Source organism: Vanellus vanellus, assembly GCF_965231255.1.
Source record: "Vanellus vanellus genome assembly, chromosome: 1".
Classification (NCBI taxonomy): domain Eukaryota; kingdom Metazoa; phylum Chordata; class Aves; order Charadriiformes; family Charadriidae; genus Vanellus; species Vanellus vanellus.
In genome coordinates, this window is record NC_138905.1 from 190,590,375 (window position 1) to 190,604,217 (window position 13,843).

At 39.1% G+C, this 13,843-nt stretch overlaps 1 protein-coding gene across 1 annotated transcript in view; it reads left to right on the forward strand.

Moving 5' to 3' along the window:
• LRCH1 (leucine rich repeats and calponin homology domain containing 1) overlaps window positions 1-11,176 on the forward strand; it is a 136,481-nt gene extending 125,305 nt beyond the window's left edge. Inside the window, exon 19 of the mRNA XM_082483849.1 lies at window positions 8,641-11,176. Within this exon, the coding sequence (XP_082339975.1) occupies window positions 8,641-8,754 (114 nt within the window). The 3' untranslated portion in view covers window positions 8,755-11,176. The remainder of the gene's footprint in view (window positions 1-8,640) is intronic.
• The last annotated feature ends 2,667 nt before the right edge of the window (window positions 11,177-13,843 follow it).

The following is a 13,843-nucleotide window of genomic DNA, read 5'->3' on the forward strand; positions in this document are numbered from 1 at the left end:
CAAGCAAGTCACGTCACTATATCTTGTCTCCGTTTCATCACCTGTGCAAATGCAGGTCACGTTTGTTTGTTTGTGTAACTGTAACAGAGACAAGGTAGCTAGGAAGACAGATCATCTAGGAAAACTCTAGATTTTCCATCCTACCAGGTTTTACAGAATTCGTCAGACAAACATTAGCCAGGAGGTGTTTTGGTATGTTTGAACTGTGCCTATCCTTAGAGTGCTGGACCGATGACCTCCATTTCCCTTCCAGTTCTGTGTTCTGTTTCTATATTGTAAAGCATGAATAAGAGAAATTTTTTTTGTTGTTTACTCCTTATCAACATGAAAAATACAAAGGAAAATTGATTGGAAAATATAAAACCTCCAGTATAAACCTATGCTGACATTGCAATACTGGCCTAGATGGTGTTGACTAAATTTGTAATTCACTCAGGCTAGCTAACCAAAGGACCCCAGTTTTGAGGCTCTGAAATAGATACATTCATTTTATCACTGCCTAGTATATACAAAAATTACGTATAGACTTTTAGAGGATAACTAGCATAAGAACCTGTGCGTTACTGATTATTTTGGCCATATAGTTAAGATTTACTGCTATACTATAAATATCTCCATTCCACAGATACTTGCAAAATTTTATTTAAAAACTTCTAAATGCAGTTCTATTCCTGGTTTCCATGGCTTAAATACATACGTACATATATAAAAAGGATGAAAGGTATAATTAGATACGTATGTAGGATGGAAAAATTATTTTCAGACGATGGATAAATGCAGTTTTTTTAAAGGGTTTAGTGTCTAGCAGCTTCCATTGCGTACATATAACAACTCTATTGTAAAGAGTGTCTTCTGTGACCAGGCATGAGTTTACTGAGGGCTTCTAGATTCTTTACACTTGAGGAAAACGTACTAATTATTTGGGTGCGTAGCTATAGACTTGTGCCCTCATCCTGCACAGGCCTGTCTCTTAACTGCGTGCCTAGTTTTAGTGATTCCAACACTGGACACTTGCTTACTCAGAGTTGGAACCCGATATTTAAGCTTCTGCTTTCAGTAGATCTTTGTCTTGATTTTGGTTGTCTTGTTTTAACTATGTTGCTTTTGTAGTGAAGTTGAGAAGGTGACATAAAGCTTGAATCAGTTCAGAATCTATTAATTGTATGATTCTTTATAATCCAGTATTGGTATTTGAGACAAAAGCAATGTCTTCTCCAGGGCTGGGATTTTATTCCTGCTCCTGTAAGTGGTAAACAGGTTTCCTGTCAATGCTTTGTGTTGTGCACTCCTTATATAGTACCGATCTACATGTATGAGTGTGTGTTAACCTTTTTTGAAATTAGAAAATCAGACGGTGAAAGTTGCTGCTGCCATCCTATAGTACACATCTGTCTCCTTTTCTAATATTTTGTCGGATTATCCACTGTATGCAGTAGCTTTGGGAGGGAGGTAAGAGAAGTAGTAGTTGCATTTCTGGTGTGCAGAAATGGAAGTTCACGTCTTCAGTGTTTCTAAAAGTTTTATCAGACTAGACACTGAGTTAGAGACTGAACTACTGTTGTGTCAACATCGACCAACTGAACATATCCCGGTCGTAATGGCACATAACTCTCAAACTTGTCCAAAGTTTTAACTTTACATATGCTTACCATGCAAACGGAGTTGTCTTTTAGTTAATTAGAGTACATTTTCTTACTATTCTCAACTATGACAATATACCATAATTAAGATGGAAGATTGCAGGCACTTTCTTGTAGTTAGGGAGTTGAAGCCATCTTGAACCAGACTGTGAAAGACAAACATACTTGCTTCGTGACAAGCACAGCCTTACTACCATCCACGAAGCTTATCTGGTTTTGTATTTTTTTCGGGTTGTTATTGGTAACACTTCCAGATAGACATAAAGTTTACAGGGAAAGGAATAGTAAAATATACCCATACATTTCTCTAAGTGTGAATATAGTAATGTTTCTCAAAATATATTTCAAACATAATGCAAACATGAAAAATACCTGTCTGCCCATCCCTGAAGCCGGTAATTCTCCCACTAAATGAGGATGTGGAAACTGTATGTAGCTCATTAATCTATTGTAATAGGCTCTTTGCTAAATTCAGAGTCCTGACTCTGTGCTGCTTTAGTACTTGGGAAACCAACAGTTCAGCTCACTGGTGGTTGTTCACCTCTGAGGAGATCCCAATATTGAGATGTTCAGTTATATACAATTGGTACCTCCTGCTCACAGCCAGTCATGTGAATAAGTTGATGACCTTGGGTTTAAAAAGAAATGCGTGCTGTAGTTCACCCACATATTCACTGATAATGTGAATTATATTTGCTACACCATTTGTTTCCCCATTCATTTTTTTTTTTCCATTGCAATGGTCATTTCAAACTGTGATTTCTTCATAAATTGGTCTACTCCAATCTGTATTGTGGACGTCCTGTTGTCCCTACTGCAGTAAAGTAATAAATACAAACTGTAACAAATTAATTTAATATGCATCCAGGTAAAATGTGTTTGCCCTGAATTACAGGGGCATTTTTGATGTGAGGCTTTGGCTTGCTTTTTCCTTGAGCTGGAAAACATAAATGTTTTCAAGTGCAGAGTAGTGCAGCATCGTAGTCCTTCAAATGCCTCTTTCTTCAAATGTATATTAACAAACTTCTACAACTGAAAGCTGTATTTGGATCCCACTGGGTTCCTAGTAAGTTTTCTGAAAGGCTGCACTTACTGGGAATGAGGATTGAATTTGACCTGAGCCAATATTCAGTCCAGTTTTATACTCCATAGACATTAATAAGTTTCCAAATTATTGCTGAATTTAATGCATAAGGTGATGGTATAATTGATGTTTCAAGTGTAAGTATATATTTTCTCTTACTGTTCAATGTGTGTCTGTCTTCATTAAATTCTTTGTTCCCTCCAGTTTCAGGTCACTGTTTTCTATAGCACGTTAGAATGAAACTGGGAGGCATTTTGGCAAAATGTATGGTCTACTTTAAAAAATCTATGGCTCAAGGCCAGAATCTGTAAAGGGCTCCAAAACCCACCATCTTCAAATAGTTTTGTAAATATTTGCAGTTTATTGCATAATCAAAAGATGCACATATTTAGATATCTAACTGGCTATAACTCCAAATACAGAATTGCAGCTGCAGTATTGAGGTACTGAGGTGGGTTGGTTTTTTTTTTTTGCTTTGTCAAATCTGATTACAAAACATACTAATCTTTCCTTTGTAAATTAAAAGGAAAAAATGATGAAATATACCTATAGCCTGAATTACTGTGCTTTTTGATCTTCTGCTCTTTTCTTTTGTACTTCAAATGGCAACTTTGGAGCATTTGGACACATCCAGACATGATCGGTAATAGTGGATAAGGAAAATATATATAAAAAAATGTAATTTCACTGGCCTTTTGCCTTCACTATATGAAAAAGTAAATGTTTGCTATAGTTTTTTTCAGCTCGTTAGGAAGAAAATGTCAAGGTTTTATATATTTGACAGAAGTTTGCTTTAATGTAAGGCCCTGATGTTTCTTTTAGTGGCTTTACATTTCAGAGTAGTTGGCTCCAAAAATTAAATGATGGGCGTTACATGGACTTATTTTTTTTTTTTTTTTAAATAAATTGTACTTTGGGAAAAACTACACATTCCAGTATTTCATTGTTTTCTGAATATTTCCCCCCCCTGTAGATCTGAAATCTCATATTCTGCAAATACAAGGAAGAAAGAGAAAGGTTCTTGCCAAATTGTAGGTTTCCATTTCTCTGTATTTTGGCTAACAAATGTAGCTGGCTCCTGATGCTACGATGTGGACATTTCGCTACTTGCCCAGATGATATAATGGCAACAATTACTTTTTGATAATGAATTGCTGTGTCTGAATTGCCAAGCTGTTTGCCCTGGCATGAACCAGCTCAAACAGTTATCTTGGCTTTGACGGCATCTGATGTCAAAGAAAATAGAAGTGTATGTGTAGCGTGTCACGTATCCTTGTGGGATTAGTGTCCTTGCGTATTCTTGTTTTCTTTTACACCAGCTAAATCAGGCGTTTTGTTCTAGGATTAGAAGCTCTGGCAAGCACATGCACATGTTTACATTTGTGGGTACACCTGTTGTACTGTCTTTTTGTGTTGCTTTGTGACTCAGCCTGCTGGCTGCTGCCTCCTCTTTGTGCTTTTTTCTTTTCCCCCCCGTCAAAAGGAGTTTGTTCTTTTGCTTCGTGATGAATTGGAAACATCTTTATCCATTCAAAATGGCTACGTGTCTGTAGGAAGTGGTTTGCTGGCAACAAGTAATCGAGTTCCTCTGTGTTCTTAAGGAGAAAAATTACATTAAAAATTTAGATCTTCCCTTTTGTAGTAGATGGGAGATATTCATGCTGCCATGAGTGGAGTGGCAGCCCTTCCCTCTGCAACTGTTTGTAACGATTTTTAGACTGGTCTTCAGAATTAGTAGCCAGTTCTTCTGTCTGTCTGGGGTTTGTTCAGTGATGGTTTCAACAGGGGTATTTTTAGAGAAGCGATTCATACTGCTATGTTAACATGTTATAGGTTTGATGTGAATGTAAAAAGGACAGAAATCTTATCAAAGGTGGGGAGAAGTGGGTGAGGTTGAGTCTCCTCAGAGTCATGGGTGAGTTCTTCTCTTGGTTGGTCAGGCATATTTAAGATTTAAGAAAAGTTTTGAAATCTTCATGGTTTGCAGCTTCACAGCTCTACTCTCAGTGGTTGCCAGATAGCAGTTGTAGGGGGTTAGAGAGTGAGGCAGAGCATGGGAAGTGCGGACTGTACTGCAGGGACCGTGGCTGAGCGCAAGGACTGAGACACCTGGGAACTTGGCCCAAGGTAACTGCTGCTTTGCTGGAAGCTGGGCTGATTATCAGTGTGCTCCTTGGCAGGATTTGATTTTTCTTATTCTGGGAAGAGTTAAATATCCTACTCTAAAGCTGTGATTTGAAAAGTATGCAAGGCAGGGTTGATGAGAGCCGTTTCCAAAGCTTCAAAGATAGTGATTAGGACTTAGATAAGAGAATTGATTCGTGACACGTTAAGATGAAGTTTGTCATTTTTAGGGAATGGCATAGGTCTCCTTGTCAGTTTTGGAAGGTTCATCATAGCCACATGTTTAACTTCAGAATTATAAAATATTAACCAAGTTCCACCTTCTGCTTAGTAAGAGAAGGCTGTCAATTGTATGTTTCAAGACCTAATGACGAATGATGTATAATATAAAAAACAGTACCATGCTGTGAAACTTCTCACTCCTAGAACAGAGTCCTGTTTTTTATAGACGTCCTTAAATAGCTTTCCTAATTTGAGTATGCATCTTGCAAATACAGCAGGGGAACAGAGAGGTTGTTTTATACAAACTGGATTACTATACTGTACTTGAAATAACTAGATAATGCATTCTCTTTAAAAGGAGAAAAATTATATTGGATGGGGGTTTGATATGAAATGGGGCATCCAATCCTTTATGCTTTTAGTGAAAATGTGCTTGCAAAATTCCTAGCAAGAAAGCATGACAGAATAGTTCTGAGTGCCATAAGGTGCCACAAAAATGGTAAGTTTAGAATTTCACTTTTTCCTAAATGAAAGATCCTTAGCTGTGGCTTTTTCAGCAAATTCGCCTTCAATGGAAAAATTTAGAATATTCTCAAACATAAATATCTAGTAAGGTAGGTTTTTTTGAGGCTGGGTTTTTGGATTCAATCCCTACCTTTCATCATTTTAACAATAATCACTTAGTTTTCAGATATTTGGTTCAGCAAGGATCATTAATTAATGCCTTTTGTCTAGCAGGGAAGACTAATGAAATATTGGCATGTTGTGGGCCACCAGATCTGTGAAACAAGAGCCTACTATGGGAGGGCACTGGAAAGAAGTAGAAGAGAGTGGAGCGAATAACATTTCACTTCGGATATCTGATTTGCATTCTCAATGAATAAGATGAATACAATTTTTAAAAAAAAATATTGGAATCAGAGTATTGTAGATTTTTATATGAACCATGTCCCAAGACATTAGATTGGCAAAATATGTTTTGTAAAAATCATGCATTTGAAGTAGAAATGGGTTGGGTGGTGTGTTTTTTTCCTTTTATTTGATATCACTATCTCTACCTTTTTCTGTAGCTACTCCACTGCTAATCAGGTATCAGTTTAGCAGTTTGCATCCTAAAATGTATTTATATATTTGTCTGGAAAAGACACTTTTTTTCCAGAGGAATAAAAGTTAGGGAGAACGGTCTCTGACAGCTTTCAGGTCAGTATCTCAGTGAGAAGAACAGACAAGAATGAATGGCAGAACCAGTGTCTTAATTTAAATGACCGCTTTAGGGTGGGTTTGGAATGGAAATCTGGGTGATGAACTGGAATTGCTGCAAGATGGGGGATATTCCTTTGTGCTGACTGGGCAAATAGCCCCAGCAGAGAGGGGCACGTACGGGCAGGAATGGGAGGCAGTTGCCGCAGCTGTTTGGTCACTGTGAATCAGAATCCACAAACTCTATGGAAGTGGAAACCCAGCGTTAGCAGATTGCCAGAACACTGCAGCATCTTCCACGTGGAGAGGTGCATATTGTCCATCTATTGCAGACCTGCTCAGCCAAGCTCCTGGAAAATTATTTGTCTCAAATTGGTTCTTGGGTCTGTGTGTGCTAAAGGAACCCGCAGTACTTGTTTGGTGTTCCGGGCTATAACAACGAGCCTTAAAAAAAAAATAATTACAAATGAAGTTTTAAAAAAATATCTTTTCAATATAAAATAATAAATATTAAAACAGCTTAAATAGTAAATATAAAAATGTAAACATAAAGTATAGATAAATTATGATTATCAGATGCCATAATTGTGAATAAAGTTTGGCTCTCACTTTTTAGGTTCAGTAGCTAATAGTAAGTTTTGCAGGTGCTTCTCTCACTGAGGCTGGAGTGGGGTGTGAGGAACTTCACAAAAAAAGTAAGCGAGCTAACTCTTGGTGGCGCATAAAGGAAATATTCATTAACAAAACAAAGTCATAAACATCAGCAGAAGCAGAGCAGCTGTTTAATACTGGTAGTATTCTGCTGGAGCTGTGGCCCAATTGAGGAGATTTCCTGAGCAAAGACTGGAGAACTGTGGAAGCAGATGAAAGCAATTAAACATGGGTGCATAACGTGATAGAAACTGTGTTAATTGTTCTTGCATGTACCAGATCGAGTTCTGTCATCCTGAGTATTGTATTTAGTTTTAAGGGTTCATAGGGGTCAGGGAAGAGACTAGAGCTGAACAAGATGTAGCATGAGAAGAGAGGTTGAAGAGATTAGTGATGTTTGACCTGGAGATGTAATCAGTGTGAATATGAGGAAATGTGACAAAGGACCAGGGATTGCATGAAGCTAAAATAAGAGACCCTTAGTTGACATTACAGAAGCAAGAAGAATATTCAGTAGAAGAGAGGCAATTAATTAAAATATAATCTCAAATGCATCAGTCATTTTAGAAGCTAGAAGTTTATTGAACAGCTAAGAGATTCAATACTGAGAATATCAAAACAACCCTCTTTCTAAAAAAATCAGTATCCCGTGTCTGCGGATGGTCATGTATGGATGCTTAGAGAAAGAACAGAAGGTTAGATCACGTAGATCTAAGCCTCGTCAAACTTTAAGCAGTCTGACATGCACAGTTTAAGGACTTCGTGAGCCAGACACTGTATCCACATGTTTGTGTTTAATAGCGTTGTTCGGGGTTTTTTCTATCTGTACATTTTTTGTCATTCCACTTACACTTTTGGCTTCCGTGTTGTGGCAACGAGTCTCACAGTTGTAATTATGGTTTATGTGATGTAGTCTGGCCTTTCCATTTATTTATTATAAACCTGCTGCCTGATTTCATAATTTCATGGATTTCATTAACAGGAATACCCAGTTACATTAAGAAAAACTTGTTTTAAAGAGAGAGAGCCAATCACGACACGAGGCTACGTCTCTAAGCAAGGCTGTAATTATTCACTGGAGGGTTCCTTGTTCCCCCTGGTAGCTACAGCATTTGCTGTTTGAGTGACTTCTGGTGTAGCAGCTTCTGTGGTTTCATCCTGGCCACGACTGCTGTGTCCTTATGGTGAATAAAGTTGATTCCTGGATATTTAAAAAAAAAAAAAAAGCTGCTAATTACTCAGCTGCACCCATTGAATGCACAAAATTATGCACACTTTTCTGTAAATGCTCATGTGTGGCTTTCAAGGTGCGTATCCTGGGACCAAGCCCCTACTTGTCTCCGGCTCAGGGGTAGAACTTGTTTTGACTGCTAAAACCAGCCTTCTGTCCCCAAACTCACTCATAAGGGGTAAATGCCACATTATCTCATTTTGTAGGTGAAAGTTCAGCGTGTTGAGATGTTGACATACTGTAATGACCACAGAACAGGTTGGTTTCCGAGGCCCCGAATATTAACAGATCTCTCACTAATTTGTAGGTGTAGCGAGAGCAAAATCAGAGACTTTCTGTCAAAATCACAGAAAGTTCTTTTTAATTAAAACTAGGAAACAGTTCCTTCTTGTTGGGCTTTGTGTTCCAACTGTGTGTCTGTAAAGCAAAGTTTTTTGCAGCAAGTATTGAATATCCTAATCTTTGCTCCTTTGTTTGTCTTTTTCTAGGAGAAGCTCTGCCTACCACACCACATCCTAGAAGAAAAGGGCTTGGTAAAAGTGAGCATAACAGTTCAAGCATTGCTAGATGTAACCACAGTGAAACAAGCTTTATTCACATGAAACTACTCTCTCTGCTGTTACCAGCTCCACTGTGCCATCAAGGAATCAAAATACTCCCTGTCTTTTCAAACTGCTTTGAAAAAAAACCCCAAAACCAGTGCTCCAAGAGTATTCTTATACTTCTGGTTTTAAAATGATCTTTCAGGCTGTACGTGTGCGTCGAACTACAAAGCAGAAACTAAGAGAAATGTTTTCTAGGGCAAATTGGCGCTTCACTGCTTTTATAGCTCACTTTGTACAGTACTTACTAAAACAGCCACCTCTCTGCCACTTAAAAATGTGTGGAGTACACCGCTGTCTTGCAGCAAGATACCTTCGTTTTATTAAACTAAGAATTGTTGTAATCATTGGGGGGGGCGGAGGGGAAGGAGGGAGAGTAAATCCGACTGCTGCCACGTTAGGTTTTTCTGCAGTTGCTTCAGGCTATTGCCTTTTAAAAATATCCAGACATAAAATATTTATATAAATATTATTTATTAGTGAGTTGTTATTCATCCTTTGGATGCAAAATGTAAATTAGGAAACCGTATTTTATTACTGCTTTTTTGTGGTTAAACACTTTATTTTAATATAAATATTTAGTTATTTTTTATTCTACTCGGTGTGCAGTAGGTCTAGAGCTCCGTAAATTGTATTTTCTAATATGTAAGATAAAAAGCAAACAAAATAGGTGCTTTTATTAAAAGAACAGCTAGCTGGAATGGCATTCTTTATTTCTTGAATTTGTGGAACATTGGTAAAAATTTGTCTGCATTCCATTGAGTTTCCAACATTCCAGTAGCACTTTTTCCCCCCGGTAGACTAAATTGGCTGAAATTGAGAGCACACCCATCTTATTTGTATATAGATGTTTAAAAACAAAAATAAAAAAAAAAGGAAAGATGTAAACTTGAAAAATAAATGTGAACAAATATTTTTGATTGCTTATTTTACTATGCACAAGACATTTAACTTTTGCCACAACAAAATGAATGATGTGCATTAGGATCATGTGTCTTGAAATATAATTTTGCACTGCAACTTGATTTCTTTGAAAGACTACAGCACTACAGAACAAATAATAAAAAAAAAATAGCACAAGAGCATTAATGAGCAGACTTACCAGGTAGGAAGAAAAATTTTGTTTTATTCAATGATTCCTTCGAGAGGAGATAAAATTATTAAAATTGCCAAAGGCAGTCTCAAATACCTGATTTTTCGTATACAACCTGCGAGGTACAGTGCTTCTCCTTACAGTCGCCATCATACATCCACCTGGTCTAGTGGGAGGTGTCCCTGCCCATCGCAGGGAGGTTGAACCTAGATGACCTTTAAGGTCCCTTCCAACCCAAACCATTCTATCATTTCCCCACAGAATTAAGCACAATGTTCTGTAGTGAGCGTTTGCAGGGTCAGACCTCTAATCCCACGTCAGCAATAGGAAATAAAAGTTCTTTTTCTTATCACTACTTTAATTTTTTTTTTAAGGGATTTTTAAAAGCATAATTTATTATTAAAACATCACATTTTACATTAAAAAAAAAAAAAGTTCCAGCACAGTGATTCTCACAATACCTGGAACATCCATTATGTTTTTTTCTTTCACACGAGAAGCTTAGTGGTGGAACTTGGGCAAGCAGGACAGGAAGGTGGCATGTGGTGAAAAGGCTCGCTGTTGGGGCACACAAGCAGGCGCTTGGAAATGCAGAACGACAAAAAAGAGGCAAAGGGGTGGTGGGAGGACTACAAATTTCAGCAAGAGAACGGGGAGAGGACTATCGTATAAAGACTTTTGGGAAGAACGGTGCATACTCGTCACTGCCTAGATACATAGCAAAGTTCCACGCGTGTTCACACAGACGCTGCATTTAAAACCACCAGTATGCCAACAGTGGGTTTTTAATGGGTTAATACAGTATTTGAATGCAGCCTATGTGTTTTAATACCACAAATTGCCAATGTGCTGGTATGTATCAACACGTTAGGAGGACGAAAGCGGACTTGTGGACAATGAGAGATAGAGTATGTGTAGAACATCCAGTTACTTCAACCAAAGCAAAAGCGTTTATTTTATAGAGGGAACATTGACTTAAATTGTAATTTTGATTGGCAGCTAGCATATTGTTTCCTATAAAATGTACTGTGCACTTTAACACTAAATTAAAATGTATTTTAATATTTTACAGAGCTGCACAAATATCTGTTTTGTCAAAAAGCACGAGCGATGTAAAGAAAATAAGTTTTCAAGTCAGAGTTTATCAAATTTTAAAAGCATTCAAAGATCGAGTATAAAAATAGGAATATTGATTTCTGCATCTTGAGGGATAAAATGCAGGTTTCCTGAGTATTTTTTTACAATGTATATATGGCAACATGAAGCTTTGTAATTATTATTTTGACAAATCTTGTTTTTTTCATAATTAAAATTTTGTTTTTCTCCTGATAGTGTCTTTCAGTATTTGCTTGAAGTTGGCTGTAAATAAATAGCTCTAAATATTTTGTAATACAGCTTTTTTTATGCAGTCTTAACCTGTACGGCTAAAAAGAAAACCTTCATGAATCTTTGTATACTATTTATATGTGCAATAAAACATGCATGGCAAAGCTCTAATACCCCAAGCAGTGAACATAATGTACATAGAAAATCTTTACTGTAGTTACGATTAAACTATATTATTTGTAGAAACCCTTTAATGACTACCCCTGTGACTGACAGTTTCCTGTAAAAGAGATGGTGTTTGGTGAGCCTGACACCAGGAATGATGGATGCGGGTTTGGGGATGGAGATGATGACGTGATATAAATACAGGAATTTTGCGGCTAAACTAGGGATGGGATGTGGCTGGTAACTGTTGAGTTGTCGGTTTGGTGTCGGTTCCTGCAAATGAGCTTCCTGCAGCTTTGCTGCTCCTGTAGCTTAAGATCTCCTGCCAGTCGTGGAGTGAATCGAGTTGAATCAACTGCCCTCTGCATCCAGGGTGGGATGAGCCAGTGGGTGGCTCCACCTTCCCTTTGCTCCTGTGCACATCGCCTGACAAGTCGTTCTTTTTACTGCTTCCCAATTCCGTGCAGAGTGTGGCTTTTTTTACCTTCCTGCCCTCCTGAAATTGCAGGGTTTCGCTTTAGCAAATGAAATCTAATGATTTCTTTATTCCAGTGAATCCAGGCAATAATGTAGTTACAGTTCCTGGCCTGGGGATAACCCTACTGCTTGTAGGTCAGAGCACAGAGCCTCCTCTTTCCCGTGCAGGTTTCTGAAGTCATTTAAGTACAGATTCTGCTATTTTCTCATTTCTCTAATGAAGAGTCTTTACCTTAACCAGGTGATTTCATGGCTGTATTTGTTCACTTTTGGTAGTGGATTTTGGAAGGAGAGGATCTTTCTGCAATGATCTCCTGGGGAGATCCTGCTTTTGCTTGCCAGGGAAGCTGAGTGCCTTTATGGCTGTTGGATACAAAGCCGGGACAGACTGACTGCTGTGTTAGAATTGGTGTAATTTAGGCAGGAGTCATCCTGCAGCAGTCCTCTGGTGCTGCTCCTCACTGAGAGCAGAGCCTGGGTAACAGCAGACAGCCGAGGGCCATGTCCAGCTGAGGTCAGAGCATTGCCAACAATAGAGATGTGACAGCGGCCCACAAATTCTCATCAAGATGGTGCAGATGTGGTGTCTGTAGCCACCTGCACAACCTATTCAAGCACCCCAAGTCTTGTCACTGTGCTGGACCTGCAGGCTGTGGACAAGAGCAGCTCGAGCACCCCTTCCTTGTCAGCCCTCTAGCACCAGCTTTGCTAAGAGCTCAGGGCAGTTTCTATAAAGCCTGCAGGTTACTGGCTTCTGAAACAAGTTCTCGTGGACTCATGAGAGCCCACTGGACACTTGTCTTAATCTGCTCCTGCTCACAAGCGAGGCAACTGGAAGTCCTGCTCAAGGAGGAAGGCAGCAGTGGATGTAAATGCTCTGTTTTCACAGAATCACAGAATGGTCAGGCTCGGACCACCACCTAGTCCAACCCCCCTGCCAGAGCAGGGTCACCTACAGCAGGTTCCACAGTTTTATCAAGGAAGCAAACCATGCGGGACAGCAGTCAATTATTAGGAGGGCCACACAGACAATATGACAGGTATTTTCAGCTCCAGAATTGTGGCCGGGCAGTTGTTTGGGGAAGCTGATATGGTAATTGATCTCCTGCTGGACTGTAAATTAAGGATATAGGAAATAATAAAGGATATAGGAATAAATAAAGCTCACCACAACTGTCCACAGTATAATGGGAAACGTAGAATTATGCCATATGAATTAATCAAGTATGAAAGAGGGCCTTTCCGCTCCCAGACAGGGCAAACTCTTTCCTACCCTTAAGCCAGCAGCTTTAAAATGGTGGTTTAAAAGCACTTACAGTAAATTACAGGGTTAAACCTGTTTTTTAATCTCCTCTAACATGCAGGTGCACACACTGCTGTTAGGGAGTGCAAAAAAAAAAAAAGAAAATGGCACGCCCCTTTCCCTTAAATACAGAATCACAGAATGGTGGACCTGCAGGCTGTGGACAAGAGCAGCTCGAGCACCCCTTCCTTGTCAGCCCTCTAGCACCAGCTTTGCTAAGAGCTCAGGAAGGGACCTCTGGAGATCATCTAGTCCAACCCCCCCTGCCAGAGCAGGGTCACCCACAGCAGGTTGCACAGGACGGCGTCTAGGCGGGTTTTGAATGTCTCCAGTGTGGGAGACTCCACCACCTCCCTGGGCAGCCTGTGCCAGTGCTCTGCCACCCTCAAAGTAAAGAACTCCACCCTCTGCCACCCTCAAAGTAAAGAACTCCATCCTCATGTTAAGATGGAACTTCCTATGTTCAAATTTGTGCCCGTTACCTCTTGTCCTATCACTGGGCACCAGTGACAAAAGACTGTTCCCATCCCCCGGCACCCTCCCTTTAAGTATTTAGAAGTATTGATAACATCCGCCCTCAGTCTTCTTTTCTCCAGACTAAAAAGACCCAAGTCCCTCAGCCTTTCCTCATAAGAAACACGCTCTCGTCCCCTAATAACAATACCATTAGCAGAATGCATTAGGCAAAAAATGCAAACTTTGACAGGTAACAAATGGAAACATTT